The following is a 22,559-nucleotide window of genomic DNA, read 5'->3' on the forward strand; positions in this document are numbered from 1 at the left end:
CGGCTGAAACGCGAGTACGTTAAGGAGACAAGTCTTTGACAAAGGCTCTCTTGTCTCGAGTTAATCACTGATTTTCGGCGGCTGCGCTCCCAGACAAGGACACGCACGTCGAGAGAGAGAGAGAGAGAGAGAGAGAGAGAGAGAGAGAGAGAGAGAGAGAGAGAGAGAGAGAGAGAGAGAGCGTGAGCAAGAAGTGGGGCCATGTGTTCGGTGTCAAGTTGGCGCGGTGTACTACGGGTCAGAGGCGAGCACATAGACGCACACTCTCGTCTCCGTCGACGTGCGACCCGTCTTTCATGCGTTCCTTCCCCGAACTGCGGCTCGAAGCGAGATAGAAAAACAATTTGCGGCTTTGTGTTTTCGCATCGGCAGCGTAGATTTCTTTGAACTCGAGCATTCATGACGCCGGCCAAGTTTATATCGGGGTACTCGCTCTCCTTCGAGTTTGCGAGCATCGAAAATCCAAGTTGCCCGCCCAGAGCTTGGCCTTTTTAAGAAACAACGAAATATCGGGACGTTCCGTAATTGGATAGTCTCGAGTTGAATCGTCGTCTCGGCAAGCCTTGAACGATGAAAGCGTGTGGCAAGCGTTGCGTGCATCGTCATTAAAACGACGAAAATCTACGCTCGGCCTCGTGCATACGTACCCACACGCATTATTAAGATTCTAACATCAACGTCTCTCATTATTTCGTCAAAGTGCGTGCTCTCGCATACGCGGGGAAGAATATATCCGCGAAGGAATGTAATAGGAGGAAAAGGAAAGAGAAGAAAAAAAAGAGAGGCAGAAGAGGCTGGCTGCAGAGCAGAAGAACGAGATGGGAATGGTATTGGTGAGTGTACCTATGTGTGTGTTGAAAAGGACAGAGGTTTCTTCATCTGGCTGCTTCTTAATTTCCTCGCGCAACACAATTGCCAACAGAAAGAGAGAGAGAGAGAGAGAGAGAGAGAGAGAGAGAGAGAGTCGTTATGCCGCGGATGAATGGCGAACGTGCACAACAATTACTTCTTCCTCTCTCCTCTCCCGCGGCTTCGGGGGCGCGCACATACCGCACGCGCACACGTACATACATCCACGGCAGACGAGGGCAGCGGCCAGCATTCATTTCTCATAGAGCTCGAGGCTGCTGCTGCGTTGAGCTCCGAGACTCGGTCCGAGGCGAATAGGTAAATGAAGAAGAGACGTGGGCGATCGAGGTAAAAGCTCCAGCGGGCTTTTTTATTTGGCTCGGCACTTGGCGCAAGCTCCGTGTCAGTGGGATTCCGCAAGGCAACCTTCGACCGACTGGCCCGGCTTGCTGCCCTTTTTCCAGAACGATAAAGCGCGTGTCCGCGGCTATATGAATCAACTTGTTGAAAATATTTAGCCCGCAAGAGACAGGCCGAAAACGGCAGGAGGAGAAGAAGAAGACGAAGAAGGTGGAGAGCCGAGTGAAAACAGAAGAGACAGGCCGGGCGTGCACAATAGAGATGTTCGGAGGAGAGCCCGAGAATAAAGCGGGACGAGCGAGCAAGACAGAGAGGGAGAGAGGGCTGCTCTCGCGCGGACATGTGCGAGCACCGAGAGCGAGTGAGAGCGATGGGAACAAAGCGTACGGCATCTGGAACGCGTTAGAGAGTTTGGCCCGTCGCTAATGCTCGCAGCTCCGGAGTACGACCTGCGCCTATCTCCTCTTTCGCTTGCACGTGCGCAGCCTCTATCTCGCCTTGCCGAATCTAGCCGAGCTTTGTGTTAACAAAGCTGCTGCTGCCGTTGCTGCTACCCGCGCATCTACGTGCCGGCACTTTTACTATCTGGCCCATTCATCATCATCAGCGGTACACAGGCTGCTGCTGCTGCTGCTGCAGCCGCATCCTTTGCTCACGGCGAGGCAATACCGGTGCCCCCCCCCTCTCTCTCTCTCTGTTTGCAAGGAACTCGTTTGCGCAGCCTTTAATGGCTCATGATGCAGACTGACTCGCAGTAGTCGGCTCTCTGCTTGAAAAGAATCGTATTAGCCGCTGTTACGCCGTATACTAACACTGACAACTTTACTATACTCTGACCTGGCTGTTTTGCGGTTTATTTATTACCGCTAGAGAATAGTGAAAAGCGCACCTCTACGAGCATTGTTCAGAGTGCCCGGCACCTTTTTTTTCTCTCTCTCTTTCGATCGCGCCCATCTATTTCGACCATTGGTACATGTCCAGCACTCGATTGGCTAAGCAAGAACTACTTCCAATCAAAATCTTTCAAACTGGGTATTCAATTTAATTGCACTACATAAATCACGAGGCTCGTAACGAGAAAGTATTGAAAATTACTACGTAGGTTAGTAAACAGAACGGAGAGGAACTTGGCTATTGTTAATTATTTGAAAGCTGCTGGCGTTTCAAATAATCTCCAATTCTTAGAACACAAATGGCAATAAACTTAAACAATACACTACACGCGTAACTTAGGTTGTTAATGAACCATCTACGGGCGTGTGTGTACAAAATGACATTGGCTTAGTTAACCATAGCGGATGCATTCAAATGTTCAAATTAATTTTGCACGTGTGATCTTTAATATTTGTATTTCAACGTAGCCAAGTACAGTTGTATACAATTGCTCGTAAACATGTTACATCAAAATATGAATAAGTAATACTGAAAATGACATTGCATAATGATAATGTAACAAACGTAAAAGTGTCAAGGTCGAATACGTGCACCATCCTTATCGTTTAGTTTATTAAAGAATCAGCGCTACGTAGATCAGACGGAATAAATATCGCCTTTGCCCGACAATTTTATAACACTTAATTAGTGTTTTAATATTATATAATAATTACACGTGCATATAATTATTACACGTGTATCTAACACTGTAATATAATGCTCGAAGGTTCGCTATACGAAGTTGATTCTTTGAGAATTTTTATTATTAATCTTGAAGAACACATTTTATAGAAATTCATTTGCATTATTCTTATTGTTTGTTTTTTTAATTTTATATAGATGCATTACAATTCACATTTTATATCGATCATCTAAAGAAAATAACTTTTCTTTAGGTGACCGAATGAAAAAACAAAAGAAACTGAACAAGATGTAGAAAAATCATGTACTTATGTATTTATATTTTTCTTTTTCAATGAAAAAAGTTGTGTGAAAATCGGAAAATGTTGCAAGCCGATTGAGCGGAAAAAATACTTCGCATCATTTAATTTATCATATTGATGGACTGGAAAACGTCGACCTTGACCTTAGAACAGTAACGCAATGATAAAGGAAAGTTTTAGTTTTCACGCATTTCTATTGATACGATGGCAAACGAGGAATTCGTAATCATTTTCTCTTGCAATGCTAGTTTGAATGTAAACTTTAATATCGTTGCGTTACTTTTAGTGACGAATCGATTTTATTGTCACTTAAATGAAGAGTAAAAAATAACATTATCCGATTTGCATGTCATAGGAAATAAAAAAGAATTTTAAATGACATATATGCCTACATTGGATCTCCATCACTATTGTTGATACGATTTTTCTCTCAATTTGCGAAACACGACAAAAATTTTTAGTCTCTGTAATATCATCGTACTATCGATTCGTTTAAAAAAATCCTCACGCCTCGACTCGTTATCATTCGCTTTTTCAACTCATTCATCGAAAGTTTTCTCTCGTTAGATTTCCGTATTGTGTTACGATTAATCGTAATAACTGGGGTGATGAAAAAGTGTGTGACAAATTTATTACTTTATATTATGCCTTCAATATTTCATTTATTCACGCATACTCTGAATCTAAGGTAAATTTCTTGTTATTGTCCAGTCATCTATATTACTGATACAGTTTTTTTTTCAATTTTTTTTTCGATAATATATTAAGGATTAAGTGTAGATTAAAATTGTTGAAATTTAACTTGCTACAATCTTATTACAAATAATTAGAAACGATATTTTATAGCATAGTTTTTCATTGAATAAGTTGTGTTTTATTAAAAATTATTTCGATATCATAAAAATATAAATATACAAGTATCTGTAGATACGATCTCATATCTTATGCGAGCAAATGCTCGACATTGTAAATTGTTCGCATATATCAATACTTATCTATTTCGCAACTGAGGGCTCGCGAACTGCTTTGGCAAAGAGAACTGCTGGTTAGTGTATTACCAAGGGATTTCGAGAAACACGCAACGCTTTACGTCATCCTACACAATGACAAACAACACTTGAGATTCTCTCGCTAACACATACACACGTATAATTTCTATATTCATTATAATCGAATATTATTAAAATTTCAATAACTTTGACGTTTAACAAAGTTGAATAATAGTTGTTTTATCTTAATTCATCGTCACTTATTTTATATCTTTTATAAATAAATGTTAATGAAAATAATATTATCTGCTTATTATGAAAAGTATGCGACAAACCGTGCCCATCCCGCATTAGTAAAAACAAGGAACCGATAAAATTTTCGATGAATTTAAATTGATGAATGCAGAAACGATCCCAATATAAATATATCAAATGCAAGAGTTTGAGAAAAATACGTTTTCTCCATCAAAGCAATTTTTGATATAATTAACGAACAAAGTCAACATTATAATTTCTTCATAACAAACGTATCTTAGATTAATTAATATTAATTACGTGACTGTATTAAAACGAGCTTTTGAAATTGCTTATAATTGAAAAACGCAAATGTCGCACAAAATTAGATTTAAAACAATTATACATACACATTTAGGATTCGTTTGAAAATCGATTAGCATTATATTGTCTTATTTTAGATATTTCTGGCTACCGTTTCTCGCAATGGTATTTCCTCTGAGCAGTTTCGACAATAGAACAGAATGGCGAATTATGTCATCGCCGAAATGATTCTTCTCTGCAAACTCAGTTAGAACCTAGCAAAAATCCAACGATCCGGGTGAGCTCTCTCTCCTTCTTTTGGTCCATACGTGTATATATATATATATATATATATATATATATACATATAAATATACGCATACACACACATACACTCAAGCATCAGAGAAAGCGGCAATGGAATACGGGGGGTTCATCATTCTTTTTTACGGCTGCGCGTACTATTTTAAAATAACAGAACAGCGTGCGCGCGTGTGTGCCTTCAAATTGGTGGCAGGCGCGCCAGATGAGACAGAGTCTCGGCAAGTAGAAAAAAGAGAGAAAGATGGAAAAAAAAAGAAGGAAAAAAGAGAGATAGGAAAACACAGGGAAAAGTAAATAACGAGCTGAACGCGGATGTTTATCGTGTGAAAATATAAAAATTTTTATTAATCCATTAATGTTTATTTGAGCTTTTACCGTGTAATTTGTCAGGCAATTTGTATTCGCATCGGAGAATTAATGAACAACCAGTAGGATGTTGATGAAATTATTCAACAATCTGGTCAATAAGAAAAAAAAAAGAAAGCACTTATGCAACAGCAGAGATAAGCTTTCTCAACGAAAAAATGTCTTGTTGGTAATTCCAATATAGAGCGAGAAAGAGAGAGAGAGAGAGAGAGAGAGAGAGAGAGAGAGAGACGAAGGAGAGGCGGCAGCAGCAGAGCGCGTAAGAAAAAGATTGAGATAATGTACGAGCAAGAGATGGTGGAACGCCGGCACATTCGCTCGGTCGAAACTTTCATAGAGACGAGCGCTGTGCCCGTGATCAATCTGAATCTCGGGTGTTGTACTCTCTAGTAGTCAGTTGATTATGACGTTCTGCCGAATACATTTGTACGCGACGATTTCGCCTGCCTGCCTAGTAATGCACAGTGGTACAAGGGAAATACTCTGATATGACAGTGATTGAGCTTTGGCAAGCGATTATTTCATTGGATTCATTTGTTAGGAGAAATAATGCGGAAAATTGGAATATTTTATAGCGTTAGTAAGCGCAGAGCTCTGTTGATTTGTTATCCGCGCGTTATTAATGAATTGCAGCCTAGTAATTCACCGAAGTACATATAAATCAAATTAGAATTGTTGTTCAAGATTCTCTCAGTGCAAATGGACTTGGTTGTTATGTATACTGAAAGCATCTTCACAAGATAAATATTATCCAAAGATGCCGTTGGCCAAGCGAACGAACGGCGATGGCATAAGGCTACGACAGCGCGGGACAGCCGCGATATCTTTAGAAATGGTCGCGAAAATCAAGCGCGTCCTTTGTAGTGACGTACGCGCGAGTAACTAGTATATATTATAACGCTGCTCGCCGCCTCATAGCCGGCGTGCGCTCTCATACAAAAATAACGATGAAATTTGGCATTGGGGCCGAACAAAAGTGCACCTACACCGACGTCATCATCGGCTATAGGTGGCGCGCGACCAACCCTGAGATCGCACCGGTCATGTGTGTGTGTGTGTGTGTGTGTGTGTATGCACATGTGCTGCGTCGACGACAAAGGGGAGCACCATAGCCTAAAGGAACCTTCCTTTTGCTCGTCTTTTTTTTTCTCTTCCACAAAACGTGCGCGTCATACGATCGGTTTAGGTTCGTCAAGTGGTCGCGCCGAGAATACAGCGCACCAGCGAGGGAGGATATAATATACAAACGACCGAGGGAGAAAGCCTGCATGAGAGTCATGGGCAACCAGCAGATTGTTCGCGAAGGGTCGCGCTTGTAGCACGTGAAAGCTGCATCATGCTACCTGGGAAAAAAGGCAAGGGACAGGTATTACTTACGCATTGTGTTGACAGACCTTCGATCAAACTTTACTCTATATAAATATCGTGTCACGTTCAGCGCTCGCGCGTAGCAATTATTTATACTGTTTTACTTTAGAAATAAACTTGAAAGGGCACGTGAAAGAAAATACAAAGTTGCATAAAGTTGCGACAACATTTGGGAGACGATGAATGTCAGCAAGAAAGGCACGAATGAGCTTGGATCACGAGGATTTTCAGAGTTAGAAATTCATGAGACCGAGGGGAGAAACAATAATTTCGTTAGGCCAGAGAGAAAGAGAGAGAGAGAGAGAGAGAGAGAGAGAGAGAGAGAGAGAGAGAGAGAGAGAGAAGAGGAGGGGGTTAGTGGGTCAAATGCAGCCATAGCCCACGTTTTCCACGAGCTCGGCAGACAAATATATATAAGGTTGGCTTGTGCGGTGCGCATCTGAGAAGAGAGAATCGAAGCCCCCTCGTCATTCTCAGTGAGTGAACACATGGCCCCACGTGAGCTGCTGCACTGTGCTCAAGCAAAGCAAAACATTTTTCATTCGATTCGCGCGCGTTCGACCTGTTGTTAATGCCGCTCGAGATATCGCGCGGCGCCAGTTAAATCGTCATTGTTCTAATTCCGTTTCGAATCGCCGCGTATACGTGCTACGTGGATTACGTAGCTACGGCCGCGTGAAATACCCGGATTATTAGCCAGCCGCTCGACCCAGCGTCTACGCCTGACTTTTATACCCGCTGATTTATTCGTTTGGTGCCATATTGGGCGTAGAGGGTTGCGATGATCAACAATAGGGGAATTCGTCCTGCACGCACTCTGCGCCGTTCACAAAAAAGAAATCACAATCGCGTCTCGTCTTATTCAATCTGATTAATTTTACTGCCTGTATTGATTTTACAGCAGATTGCCTCGTTTGTCACGATTAGTTCTGACAACAAGGCATTACGATCTTGTTCGCGCATTTACATATATTCCATCGATTCTGTTATCGCGGCGTATAATTAATCGACCATCGACAAAGCTGCGAGCATTATTGTATTCGATCGCATTCGTGAAATTAGCATTTGTGAAAAAAGCATAAGCGGCATAACGTCGTGGGAGCTAGTTGAGTGCGGGCGACCACTCCAGAGTTGCGCGTTCTCGCGATAAAACTCGAGAAGAAAAAGCGAAAACGTGCAGGAGACGGTACGCATAGGAGCGGAAGAAAAAAAATTTTATTCGCTTGGCGCCTTTCCAGCGGCTTCAATTAAATTTAGAGTACTTTAAAATGTTGTGGATTCTATGCGTCAACGTCGATTCGGGAATTCGGCCTGCCGTGTCTGTCGCGCGCGCGCACGCACGCACTCTCAGCTGCGCTGGACCAATTGATGACTCGGAATCCCGCCGCACTCCGTACAAGCAGGAGCAAGCCCCTCTCTCTTTCTCTCTCTCTCTCTCTCTCTCTCTCGCGCGCGCGCGCGTCTCCATTCATAAAAGCACACGCACGCACGCGACGCCGCGTGCATGTGCGTGCGCTCGGCTCTGCGCGCAGATCGGTCGTGGCTGTGCGTCTGCACGGATGACGTACGACGATCACATGCCAAATAACATCCAAGAGTTTGGAATGCGCGAGCGAGAGCGGTGATGTTTTGAAAGGACACGGACACGGGCAGAGGTAGGCGCGCGCGGGCGCGCGCGCTCCTAGCGATTGTCTTTTGTCGCATTCTTGTACGCGCGAAATACATCTATTGTTTTGATCGCGCGAGGCAGGAATTCGGACGGGCGCGCGGCTCTAAGTACACGAAAGAGTCAAGTTTTTGTTTTTGCCGCGGTCGTGTTTATGGAATCGGCATAGGGCACAGGGCCTGATCGAGCAGCGAGCGCCTCAGCGGAACGACAGCGATAAGCGAGCTGCGGGAAGACGACTCACCTGGCGATCGTGCTCATATCATCGTGCTGGTCGCTGATGGCCTCGACCAAAAGCGATCGGCCCCTGGGCCCGTCCTCGGGTCTCCTTAGGGCGATAATTATTACGTCTTTCTGTCACACACACTGGTCGAAGAAAGTAGGATGCGCGGATGACGAGGGCGGCTGGTGCTGCCGCGTCCCTGCGCACACGAACCAAAGTCAGCGGGGAATAACGAGAGAAAACACTGTGTACACCGAACGACCGCTCTATCGACGCGTGTTCGCGGCAGAGTCAGCGTCTCGTCGGTTGTCTCTGCGACTGGCAAGTGCACGCGAGATGCCTTCTCCGCAGGAACTGTCGCTCATTCGCTGGCTGCACGTGCGGCCGTCTGCCGTGTATCGACGTCCTCGACGGCGCGTGGCAGCGGCGGTGGGGAGGCATGTGTCGCGCACATATACACACAATCAATCGGCTGCACGGGTATAATGAGCTATGCAGGCCGAGAGCGAGCGACCGAGCAAGAGCGAGAGAGACGGCAAAGCGTCGGTGTGTGGCCAGGAGCGGCGCCGCCGACTGACTACCGCCAGCAGCGAGTAGAGTCGGCGGCAGCAGCCGAAGATTCGCCGCCGCTGCCGCAGAGAGCGAGAGAGAGAGAGAGAGAGAGCGAGAGAGAGCGAGACAGAGACAGAGAAGAATAACTTGGACGCACACGCGCGCTCGACTCCCCGTCCGCCCCCACCAGCGGCGTCCGCCGGAGAACAGCGACTCCCGCGAGTCCCCACCGCTCGACTTATCTACGCCCCCCGAGCTGCCGCCGCCGGCGCGCCGCTGACTCCGCCCAGACACTTCTTGTCGTGCGCTGCCTGCACCCACGCGCGCCAGCTTTGTCGACGTTTACCTTTGAACGACGACGACGACGACGACGACGCGCTGTGTCCTGTGCCCCGCCGCCAGTAAGCAGGGCACGGCCCAAGCCGCGCACGCGAGCATCCCCCTTTCGTCGCGACTTGCTTCGGCTCCTAGTCTTGCTCTTCTTCCCGCACGTTTCGCTTCCGGAGCCGGCGCAATTCTCTTCTCCTTTTGCCGACTGACGACTCTCTTTCTCTCTCTCTCACTCGTAGATGCAGCTACTCTTTTCTCCCTGCTCCCTTCCCTCGTCCTCTCCCGTTTTATCTGCGAGTTCTGTTTGCCAGCCAGCGACTCCGCAGGCAGCGTCTACACTTTTTTTCTCCTTCCACTGATAAGAAATAGCTTGGACCAACTTTGCAATGTCTCTCTGGCGAATACCTACTTTTTAGCTCTTGTGTAATACTGCTTTTACGTCCTGATTTATTTACGACCTGTTAATTGTTTTATTTTTCCCTATTTAGAATTATCGATGTCATAACTTTCATTTTCGTTTCTCATCTTTCGAAACGAAATTATAATAAATTATTCAGTTCAATTTCAGTTAAAAAAAACATTCGACGCGAGAAAAGCTGTCGACTCTTTAAGCATTCACTGGACATGCAATCGACTGAGAGAGTATCAGTTGTTCAAAGCACAGTGTCGTTCGTACATCTAATTAAATAATTTGATTATCATTTCGACAGACAACTGATTCGAGCAATGGGAGTCGTTTATCGAAAGTGGCATCGAAAGTCGACAGGACTACATACACGCAGGTACAGCGAAGGGAAGGAGACGGGAGGCGGCAGATCGGGCATAGCCAGCGAGCGAGCGAGCGAGCGAGACGCTCGTCATTGTTTATTGTGCCAGGGCTGCGCGCGGAGGCGGCAACGGCACCCCCGCCGCCGACCCAATGGCGCCAGGGGGGGAAGCGGCAGTCGAGCGAGCGCCAGCCAATGGGGCACGCGGCTGCGAGCTACACCCGCGCACAAATCACAATGCTCATTGTTGTCGGCGCGCGCGTACCGCTCTGCCAGTGCCGCTTTGTCGTGGGCCGCCAAGCCGAGCTGCCGCCCACACCCCTCACCTGCCAACTCGCTTACTCTCCACCTTCCTCGCACCTTCGGTCTCCATTTTACTTTTCGCTTCGGCAGCGGCTACTTGCAAAGCCAACGCTTTTTTTTCTCTCCCGCGCGCTTCGTTCGGTGCAGCTTTCTCGACGGCTTGCATATTTCACTCGTCCTCGAATATCATTTTTTTATTGAAAGTCTCACGCGTGAATGGGTTATCCCAATGAAAGTGATTCTTAAGTCGGAGAATTGAATTGATGACATCTCGTGGAATTTCTAAAGAACGCGCTGTCACTATCAAGTGTTGACACGCGGAATGTATGTCCCCAGTGGGAATTTATGTGCGAGATTTCAGCTTTACTACCGTACACTACTCCCAAAACGTTCGGGCGAGCTCTTTTGAAATTCATTTTTATTGCTTGATTATTGCCTCTCTCTCTCTCTCTCTCCTTTATCATCGATTATCCCTGAGAGGCGCTCGAACGGTATATCGTGAATGACTCGCGCGCCTTTTATTCAAATCACAATAATAGCACTATCTACATGCATACACTAGCTGATGTATGCTAATGTATTCATATATTCTCTAGATCAGACAATTACACCGAAATTCCACTTTGTAGAAATCGTCGACTTGTTACGCACACGCTGCGATGGTTTGATTAAAATAATAAACCCGAGACTTTGGGAATCCAGGATGGAAACCAAAACAACGTATTTGCACTGACGTCAACAATCAGACATTCGAGACTAGGCGGACGGCACTACAAGCATTTGAAGACTAGCCTTCATTCTATTAATGCCTAACGCTGCATACAGCCTATTGACAATCACGACATTCGCCTTTACGTACATCTTGACTTTCACATTTTACATTAAACACTCATCCACACTTGTTCTCGTGAAATCGATTTCAAAACTAGACTTACGTTCTCGGTCTGGTTTCGCCGTGAGACATCGTATGCAGTCATTGCACTTACCTGAAACATCACAATTCATTATTACGATTTAGATGATTTGCTTTCATTACTAGCAATGGCATTGTAACTGTAGAAGCACTTATTCCGATCAAGGCATTGTGGTAATTCTAGAATGAACTGCAAAAGAGAAACTACGAACGACCGATAGGGCCTCGAGCAGATGCGTTGATCGTAGGTAGGCTAGTGCGCCGATTCGCATGCCGCTAACCAAAAGCAAAAGCTTCTTGAATAACCGAACAGTCCGAGGTAAAAAAGTGAGTTATTCAAACGACATTAAATAGTAAGCTCCATTCTGCACGTGCGTGCGCGTGGAGCAAGCGCGGCAGTTTCATCGGGATTCGCTACTACGATATTCATGGCAGGAAGCGCCGAAGGCTTGCTTCTTTTGTAGCTCATCGCGACAGAGGACAAATCTCCACGCGAGCGCTCCGAACTGACCCTCGCGTATTAATAATTCAGACGCACGTACTGCCGTAGAAGGACGTAGGTATCGGGTAGCGGGCACTCGCACGCGTCGCTCCGAATCCCGTTGGCCGCGGGAGTGCGCACTTGCTGCCGAGGAGGACGCTGCCCGCGGCAGGAGGAAAGACAACGACGGCCGTCTTTCTCGGCGACTCTCCCGTTGTCTCGGATGCGCGCGCCCGCCCACGCAGCCCTCCCTCTGCGAGCTTGCGGCCGAGAGAGCTTTTCTCCTCCGTTGGCGCGCCTCGTCTCCTCCTGCGCCCCGCTCGGTCGCGCTCCTGCGGCCGAGGCCGATATCCGCGCCCCGCGGATACACTGCCGTTGTCAGCAGTCGCGAGCCGCGCCGTGCGCATGCGCCGCCCCCTTGTGTCCCTATCCGAGCTGCCTATACGTTGTACGTATGCGTGTGCCAAGGTGCATCTTGACGCCGCGGCCTGCAAGCTATGCTCCGCACCTCAATGGCCGCAGCTATTATTATTCCGACCTTTTATCCGCCTTCTCGCCAAACCTATATGCCCTAATTTCGGCTTTTACTCGCAAAGCTCATTACCGGACTAAATGCTCGGCAGCCTCCATTGGTAGCGTTTGTCTGCGCGTCTGCGACCTATTCGTGAACTTGCGCTCGCGCCGAGCCTTCAAAGTCCGCAGCTCCAAGCAAATATCTATTCAGTCCGCCGCGAGCGATGAATTCGTACAACGCGCTCGCGGAAGACCAAAAAATAATGAAAGATCGTTCGAACGGAAGAGGCGAAAGGAAGAGCAAAGGCTTATAGCGCGCGCCGAGCGAGTATAAGTGAATGAACCGCGCAATTCGGCCCGCCGCTGCTACCGCGCGCACCAGTTAAAGAAGAGAGCGAGAGAAACAAGCCTCTAAATTATGAAAGATAATGACGAAATTAGAACCCTCGGCTCTGCTCTCTCTCTCCCTCTCTTCTCTTGGCGCTAAATTGCCAGCGCGCTCGCGAGAGAGAAGGAAGAGCTGCAGGAAGGGAAATATAGAAAGCACACGCGCGAAAGGAGGGAAGCGCGCGGCGTATCTTTTTATTCTCGCGAGGTGGTCGCCGCTCTCTCCCTCTCAGCGCGCTAGTACGTTCTACCGCTGCGTATATATCGCCATGCTAGATGGCTTTCTGCTGCTACTGCTGCATTACGATGAAGCTGGTGAAAATAACTCCGCAGCTATAGCTCGCGCACGCATAGGTCAGCACGCGTCAAGCTTAGTCGCATGTTCAAAGCACTTTGCTCTCTCTTTCTCTTGTCGCAATTGCAATTTCCTCTTGTCTCGTGGGCTCAACCTTCTTTTTCTTTCTCACACGCGTTTGTGCTCTCGTTTTTTTTTTCCAGCCTAGTTTTTCGTAATTAGCTATCATCAAATACAAGAGTCTTGCGAAATGACAAAACTATGTTTCTCCGAGCCATTACTTTGCGACACACTCGCACCGAAGAAAGGTCTGTCAATCATTTTACCACGAGTATAGAAGCATTGACGAACAATCGCTCTTACAGTATTTTTACAATCTCAGGTCTCAGTCGTGGTGAATTGCAGGTTGATGATAATTAAACGTCAGTGCGTTCAACGAATAGGTCGTTTGGCCAGTTAGCAGTCTCAATAGACTTTATAGATATTGATCGAAATCTGTAGGTGGTTAAAAAAGTGAGTGTCAGAAGAATTATATAATAGAGAGGAGCGAGTGAGAGAGAGAGAGAGTAAAAGAAGCTTCGACGAGAGCGTGAATTATTATAGCGAGGCGCGCGAAATGCCAGTCGTTGGTGCTCTCGTAACTCAGTGTCGGCTCTCGCGACTACCTGCCACTTAGCTCCAGCTAATAACACGCTGCGGAAACTATTCAGCATATATGACTGTCCAATGGTATCCTCAGTCCCCCCTCCCCTTCATCTTTCTCTGTCTCTCTGAATCTCTCTCTCTCTCTCTCTCTCTTTTTCCTTCATTCTCTTTAGATTTTCTTTTCTCGATATCTTGCTCACTCTGCTCCTGCAAGATCCATCTATCTCAGCGCTCTGCAATTGCATTTTCATTCGCAGAAGCAGCTTACAACTTTGACGGGGAGACCGTGCGAAATCACGCACTACACGTGCTCCACACGGCCAATGGTATATTAAAAAGAGATAGACCTACACAGGCAGACTGGCTTCCATTTGTTTCTGTCGACGCGCAGCGTGATTGGGAGCTTGCGGATACAAAGCAAAACAACAAGCGAATTCGTCAATATCGCATCTTAAAAAAGCGGCAATCAAAACGTAGCAAGCTTGCGAAATGAATCTGTAAACGCAATAAGGTAGCCGCAGCTTATTGCAGAGAATTGTTGACCAATCATCACAGCTCTCTGATATACGTATGTTGTATTAGCGCATACTGTATGTACATGTACTTTCAAAGTTTAGCGATGTCCCAGCAGCAGCGCGCGCGCGCACACAGTATTAATGAGAGTTTACACAGCGTGAATCTCAAAGGGCATTGATTGCAGAAGCTATTATATACCCTGGGGGGCCATCAAAGTTTTGTTTCCGATTGCTAATGAGTAGACATATTAAACTACGGGAGTACGTCCCGCAACTAATCCAGACGCGCGCCCGTCCAACTTGTCATCGATATCGTTTGAAATTGATTCGCCGCGTACAGCTCGGTTTCTCATGAAAAATTGATTCCCCGCCACCGATAAATTGTACCGATAATAGCCGTGCCAAGAGCGCCCCGGTAAAGAAAACGAAGGAGAAGGGAATTCCGACAACGACAGGCTAATAGTGCAATAACGAAGAAGAACGTGCGCGAGCGGCAGAGAGAATAGCGCGGGCAATTTTCCGCGAAAGCCACCGGAAGATGACATTAGAGCTGCATACGAGAGATGCCGCGCGGGTTGTGCGCTGCGAAATCTGGAACGAGTGCATCCCAAGAATATTCGCGCGTTTCCTGCCTACGTGCAGCGATGCGCTCGAGGGCGAGGGCCCAAAAACGATGTACGCGAAAGAGCAGAAAGTGAGAGAGAGAGAGAGAGAGGAGGAGACGCGCGTGACACGCGGCTCTTGATCCGCGCACACGTTACCCATATAGCCACGTAGCTCTCATTTAATTATTGCCGTCGATTATTTTCTCCGCCTTAATTTCCTTGACGCAGAAACTTGTTCCAGGTTTTGCTGCAGAATCACGAGATGTGAGTTGTTAGTTGTAGCATTCGAATGGTTGTGCGTCAGCTGGCTCACGTGATACGCTTGACGGCGCTTTGGATATGCCACATTATTCTCTAGGGATTCGCCAATCGTATATTTGAACAGGGAAGACGTAAAGTAGACTCTGGCAGCTTGCGCCTCGGAGGCTTAAGAAAATAAAAAGTCGCTCGCGCTCCGGTTCACGGCGAGCGCGAAACGCATCGAGTTGCGCACTTGCCGTGTCATTGGGCGCGCGCGAATATTTTTGCAGCGGCATCGGGCGCGCAGGAGTGGCCAAAGACGCGCGTAACGGCAGTCGGAATGCAGAGGAAGCGCTAATTACCGGGCAGATGACTTTTTGCGTTCGTTTCTAAACTCGCTCAAAGTTCAAGCTGCTGGCTGCTCGGCGCGAGCGTGGCGGCACTTCAAAGCTCGCAATAAATAAAACCGCGAGCGGCACGTCGAAGCTAATAGCGCCTCGAACGAGCCGCAGCTCGATAGGCAGCCCCGTAACGAAATGTCGCTTTCGGCCACATCCGCAGTGGCTGTAATCGCGCTATTCCCGGGCGCGCAAAGGGACAATGAGCGCGGCGAGAGAAAGCTCGAGACATGCCGCGAGGAGAGCAAGAGCATGCTCAAGATTTATGCGCAGCGCGGGCGCCGCTACTGTGACTTTTTGCTCCCGTTTCCCCCCGGGAGCACGTCGTCGTCGTCGTCTTCGTCGACGACGAAGGTGGCGGCAACGAGACCAATGCGAATACTCTGCTCGAGCTTGTGAATGAACATTGGCTCGCGTTTCCGGCCGTTCGCTCTCCAAGCTTTCTCTTTGTATGCGCTGCTGCCGCTGGCCGGACTCATGAATGAGTCGCCAGTGGAAGCGCGAGAGCACGCGACGAGCTTTTGCCTCGCTCTACTCGCGCTGTCCGCTCTCCCTCGCTCTCTCTCTCTCTCTCTCTCTCGACGGATTTAGATGCGCGCGTTCGCTTGCATCTTCGCTCATTTCGGCTACGCTCACCCCCTTCTTCTTCTTTTCTTTCTCTATTCATGCCGCAGTGCACGAAACTTTCTTTTTTCTGCGTCAATTGATACCGCCTCAGCCGTCCAAAGCTTTTTCCACTTTTTGCAAGCGTCTATGTTCTATTTTTATTCAGAAATTTATTTATTATCCATTCAGACGTTGCTTTCCTTTCCGTGATGAAGCACAAGGACTCGACTATCATTTTTTAAAACGATGTTTACTGTTCGTTCTTGTAACCTTCGGCACTCAGCTTCAAACATTCGAAAATAAATAAAAGAGTCGGTTGAGCAATAAACGTGTTACAATATTCCTCTATAACGAAGGGTGATTATTAAAATACCAATCTGGCTGATCCTGCGGTGAAAGTTGAAAAGCTGATTGACTCGCGCAAAAGGTACGACGAGCGTCGTTAAACGCATTGAACTGCGCATCGTATAATGGCTGTCTTCGTCATCCTTCGGTCAATCGCGCACGTGGAGTAGAGAAGAAAAGAAGTGGAGCTCGGCGCGCGAGTTGATCGTCGTTAATTCTTGGTCTGGCGCTCCGCAAATGAGAAATTACACCGGAAACGATCTTACTGCATTTACAAAGCAGCCACGTTGCCCCGTTTATATTTATGAGAAGTGTACGTCCCCGGCGCCAAAATCTTGGTCGATTATAAATAGTTGCCTTTGTCGAATCCTTTTTATTCCTTTGGTATTGGACTCCCTCGTGCGCGCGCACGCATACTTATACGGGAGCACCTTCGTTTTGCATTCGGCCGCTCGACCCGTACCCTCTTGTGAAACCCATCTGCCGCCGATTTCCTTTCGATTATTCAACGCTGACGGTAGGTCAATAGCAAAGATTAGAACTAGCATCAATAATTTGACGAGAGGACTTTGAAGGAAGTACGTTCTGGCCGCACGAGAGGACGATGCGACAAAAGAGCAGGAGCTCGTAAATAGGAAAACGCGGAGTTAACGGCACTAATAATTCAGTGCACATATCTGCTAGCACAATAGTCCATCGTAACCGTTCGGTCCATTGAAAAGCTCGCTGACTAATGTCATCCGCGGGCCTCTTAGTATTCTTCGGCGAGGTCGCGCGGCAGAGGAAAGAAAAATGAGACGACCACGGCAAGCTAGAGACGAGGTTCGCGCGTCGGCTCGTTACGAGCGTGCGTGCGTGCTGCGAGTCCAAGTAAAGCCAGTTGAAAATTCCGGCACGAGAGCAGTCCCGTCTCACGTACGATAAGCGCGTGCAAAATTGTAAATCGATCATTTGCCAAGTGCGGACAATGGCCGTAAATTAGCCGCGGCTTAATTTATGCCAGCGCTCCGCCGCGGGCGCTATTCAGCGAGCAAGCCAAGCAACGGCGACACACGAGGGGGAGTATATATACGGCGAATATGTCGCGGCCTCTTTTAAGACATTCGTCCACGTCGCGCACGATAATTTAGCGGCCTCGTCACTGCCATTATATACGCTGCTCTGACATGTAGTTTCAGCAGCGAGCGCCTGATTGCCAAAAATCTACTCTCCGGAGTTCACTATTCATTCCTGTCTCCTTCCCCTTTCATTTTCCATTCTTGCCTTTCGTATTCTCATTATCGGAAGAAACATTTTCTTTCGCACAGAATACGCATCGCCTATCGTATTAACACGTCAATGTCACGTGGATTGCAGTCATATTTTTCTGCTACTGACATTCAATTTTTTTATGGAAATTTAAAAAAATTACAAACCCTATTTGAACGAAGGTGGCGTTAACGTCTTATAATAGAATTTCTTTTCAAATGAAAATCGAAAATTTATCAATTTTCCGTCAAATAAATTGTCTTGCCGACGGTGAACGCGTGCGCTTCATATAATCGTCATGTAAATCAAAAATGCATCATCGTTATAACGGCATTTGGCGTAGGTTGAAGCACATTGCTCACAATACTATTCCATATGCATCTTGACGCGATCTCATTTCAATGCAGAGCTTGGATATTTTCGCGGGATATCGAGAGAGACAGTAAAATGGAAAGGTTTTCTTGTCCAATCGTCACTTTATATTTATATAAATCTAACGCCGTGATACTAAATAAAGGCCAGCGATGCAAATTCTCCAAAAAGGAAGAACGCAAGCGGAAAGATCTTCAATTAAGACGTTCCTTTCGCAAGGCGCGCTCGCTCGTATCTTGTGCAAAATATCATTAGAAAAGAAAAATAAACACGTGCATAAACGCCTCACGTAACGCGCAGGCTCGGGTGCGAGTTATAGAACTAGTCGAGCATAATAAATACGTATCCGTAGCTGGTCGCTGCAGCGGGATTTCAAAACGAAAGCCTAACGAGCAGGTGAAAAATGGCGAAAAACACAATATCGCTCGATTATCCGATTTTACGATTGCTTCGCAAACTAGCACTTGCGTGCTTGCATTTCCATACGGCGAACAATGGACCGCCACGGCGGGTGATATGTGTGACAGGTGTCGAGCGCCACGAGAGAACAATTAAAATCTAGGCCTCTCGCTCACGCCAAACCATGAGAGAGAGAGAGAGAGAGAGAGAGAATGGCCGCCTGCGGCGCTCGTAACGATCTTGCCTGTACGATAGCCCGTTAAAGCTCTGGCGTCTACCGGCTATACCGTGCCGCTCGCGCGAGGACGGAGATAGCAACCGAAGATATAGAGCGTGCCCGTGTGCTCGTACAAGACGAGCGAAGCGGAGTGCTGTGTAAGTGCACCGGGATACACGGATAAAGAGCCATCTAGGAGAATAGAACGTATGGCGCGTTCGTGTGCCGTGTGCCGTGTGCCGTGTGCCGTGTGCCCGGGCCACGGATAATTGAAATGGACCGTCGTTCGTTTCAATCGCAATGCTGCGGCCAAACTCCCCTTGACTCCTCGAGTCTCGCTACGACTAATCTTCGGGCAATTTGTGTCCGCGCTGATTTCACATTGTTCCGCCAAAGCGGAACGAGCGTAGAGGCGGCTGCACTTTGCACTCGACATATCGGCCAACGGACATTCTCACGAGCTGGCAATGCGGACGGGTTCGAAGCCAGATAAGGAGATAAAGCTGAGATCGTTTGGCCGCGCCGCGTGCATGCATGTGCATACGCGTGGGCGTGAATTACGGCTGGCTCGCGAATGAGATAACGGGCAGAGCCGAAGCGAAGCGGTCCCCATTGTCGTGTGCGTGCGCGCGCGCGCCCGTGCAGGGCCCCTGTCATTGTTGTCCCAAATGAGAAATTAGTCGTGGCCGAGTGATTGACGGCCGATCGTTTTTCCTTCTGCCGTGCCTCGCGAGCTTCGACAAAGAGTCGTTAAGTCGCGCGCGCGCGCGCACGCGTCTGCTGCAACGCCTTCCACGATTCTCCCCTGCTCGCACCGGCATTTTCACCGTCTCTTGCGAAATTCCGTTAATCGCGCGCGGTCATTTCGATTTATGCTCGATTACACAACAATGTCGTTCGAAAAGGTCCGCATATTTTGGGCGCTCCTGGGCGTCCGGTGGCGCGCGCTTTCCGAAGGCTTGGTGGTGTACTGGATCGTCGTCACCGTCAATCTCGGCGACAGTGCACAAATGCAAAGTTACGCAAACAATACTGCTAATGGCTATGAATCAAACAGCTGGTCGGTGTTGGACGTTTACGATTTTTTTATTGCTCGAGGCGCATTAGCTATTCCGCATTATCGAGTGAACGTTGATGCTGCGCAAAAGCGCGCAAAGACAAAGTTTTTGTCTCTCGCGACGCGCGACGCGACGCTCGTCGGTCGAGTTCGATGACGGGGGTGACGTAACGATTGCAGTTGTCAAGACACGAGCGAGCGGTCGATCGAGCCGAGCCGAGAGCCGCAGAGAGCAACGCTCGGGGCAGCCGAGTATAACATTTGGGAAAAGCGCGGTCGGCCGGAGAGCAGAGCAAGAGTCCGCAGCTCGGGCGAAGAGGCCGCAATTAAATGCGCTCGCGTGTCAGGCTTACAGAGGGATCTCTGTTCGCGCTCATGAATGGAGTGTGAGTCAGTGCCCGAGGGGGGAGAGCTCGGGAGAGGCCGAAGCGCGGGACGCGAAGAATGACCGGAGGAGCGCGAGAGCCGAGCGAGCCTATAGTAGTCAAGCGCGAAATCGAGAAGAGGCTCTCGCTGCTCTCGGCAGCTATTATTATCGCGTACGCGAACGAACGAGCATAACGTTGCTGCGAGTGCGCGGCACGGACAATAAGCAGTTTGTACTGTCGACGGCCCTCACAGCGCCGACCATTGTACCGCGTATCTTGCTGCGAGTGCACGAAAATCTCATATGTATATATATATGCGTACGCCTATGCTGCTCCGAAGAATGCAAGCATGTAAGAATAATGTATTCTCGCGCACGCGCTCCGTCCCTCCGACCTGCGTTCTTCGTCTGCGCAGTCTGCGCGATCATCTGCGGTTTGGGCCTTTCTGCTTGTTTCTTGCCTTGTTTTTTCTTACTTTCTTCGCCCGCTCGCTCCAGCTCTCGGCTCCTCGTCGCGTGAATTGCGCGCTTCCGCTGCAGCGAGCTGAATAAGGGGAGAGATTTCATTTCGACGCTTTTGACGTTTTGTCCTCCGTCTCGTCGTGACAGTGCGCGCCTTGCACATGCCTCCAGGCTTATGACTTTAGACTTATGTATTAGACTCGTCCAATTGTTTTACCATACATCCACGCTATTCGCCATCGCTTCATTCTCAACGCTCGGTCAGCCTTTCATCCTTACTGTCCACACACACACACACACACACACACACACACACACACACACACACACACACACTCGTCTCCAAGATGGAGACCAAGCTTACGGAATTATTCATTGCTCTTATATGTATAAAACAGCTCATCAAATAAAATATATATTGTTCAAATGATAATATTGGCACAAGGCTCTGCAAATTCTCATAAAAAATAAGCAAAATTACAAAAATTGTACGACATCTTATGCGACGTGAATGAACTAGCCAATTCACTTTAGCTGTTCATTCATATTTTCTCACGTACGAAATGGGGTCGTGCGTCTATTTTTAAAGTGCCCGTTAAAACATTTTGCTACATTATGAAATTCATTCAGTCACTCATGATTGACAACAATACATCCTGCAATTGTTCAATAGATTTTCATGTTGTTTAAAAAAGTGTAACGTAAGAATTAAAATGTTTCATTTTGTTAATCTGCATCAAGTTAAGCGGTAAAATATGTTCTCTAGCAATAGGTTGTGTGACACAATGTATGTATGAGCAGACAAATGAAGCGTAGAATAATAGAACAAATGTTCTATAGTCAATAAATTAGCCGGATTAAATTAAGAGACATTTCGGACGTTTGTTAGGTCGTTTACGTCCGAGAGCTACGACATGGCTTTATAAGCTGCCCGCAACTAATTAATTGGAAGGAGAACAAAGCAAAAAAAGGGAGAGAGAGAGAGAGGGAGAGAGAGAGAGAGAGAAAGAAGGCGATTGAGGCAAAGAAGCGTATAGAAGCACGCGGTGCATCTCAAGCCAACCGAGCCAAGTCAAATACCAAAAAGGTGGCTTTTCAAGCTGGAAAAGCAAATGGTTCGGATCTCATGACTAGACGAGTTAATCTCCCGAGGAAGCACAATAAACTTGGAGATAATAAACGAAAAGCTGTGGCCCTGCCGTTCGTTTACCATAATAATACCGTCCACCCTGCTGCTGGCTTCTGCAGATCTTCGGAGCAGCTCCCAAAGTTAACCGAATATATAGAACGCTATAAATAGATGACTCTCTTTCTCTCTTCCTCTCTTTCACTCCCTTCTCTGTCCTCTCTCTCTCTCTCTCTCTCTCTCTCTCTCTCTCTCTCTCTCTCTCTCTCTCTCTCTCGCCTGAACGCGTACACTTGTGCTTTTCTGTCTCCTATTTCCTTCTTCTCTCTTGCCTTCCCCTGCCACATTGCCGCCGCCGCCGCTGCCACTACAAGTCTTCCTTTTTTCTTTTCACCCTTTTCCTTCTTCCTCCTCTTCTTCTTCCTCCTGTGCGCTACATTATGTTGCTGATCGTCATCTTTGCAAATTTAATGTCAAAGCTTGCGTAAATTTTCGACTCCAGTTATTTTAAAACGTCAGCTTTGTGTGTTTTGCAATTCGCCTTTGCACTGTCTACAATTCCGATTCCTCGCGCCTCCATGATTTACACGTTCAACAAAGCATAAATTATGGTTATCAGTCAAACAGCTCCAGAATCGTCTCATTAAATCCATATCGAAAAAAAGCCAAGATTATAATGAAAACAGTTCATTAGTTGTGTATTTCATTGGAACCTATGCAAAGCCTCAGTAAGAAAGGATAGTTTTCATTAATATTGTTGCGATGACAATGAAACATAAGGGGATGTCCGCCTGAAGTCAGCGAAACGTTATTTGCTCGCTTTGTCAAAGTAGAGAAGAACGAAAAGCTGAGAAGGA

The 22,559-nt window shown here is 47.3% G+C and overlaps 1 protein-coding gene across 3 annotated transcripts in view; it reads right to left on the reverse strand.

Moving 5' to 3' along the window:
• LOC131663131 (transcription factor Sox-6-like) overlaps positions 1–22,559 on the reverse strand; it is a 134,723-nt gene that overhangs the window by 31,595 nt on the left and 80,569 nt on the right. For 2 of the 3 annotated variants that reach the window (XM_058933259.1, XM_058933258.1), the window contains exon 1: positions 8,581–9,117. The exons of the other annotated variant lie outside the window; for it this stretch is intronic. In XM_058933259.1, the coding sequence (XP_058789242.1) occupies positions 8,581–8,597 (17 nt within the window). In that variant the 5' untranslated portion in view covers positions 8,598–9,117. Of the gene's footprint in view, positions 1–8,580; positions 9,118–22,559 lie in introns of those variants that run through there. 3 annotated transcript variants of the gene reach the window in all.

This window comes from Phymastichus coffea, unplaced genomic scaffold (genome assembly GCF_024137745.1).
Source record: "Phymastichus coffea isolate CEN01 unplaced genomic scaffold, Cenicafe_Pcof_1.1 PCOF00031, whole genome shotgun sequence".
Taxonomy (NCBI): domain Eukaryota; kingdom Metazoa; phylum Arthropoda; class Insecta; order Hymenoptera; family Eulophidae; genus Phymastichus; species Phymastichus coffea.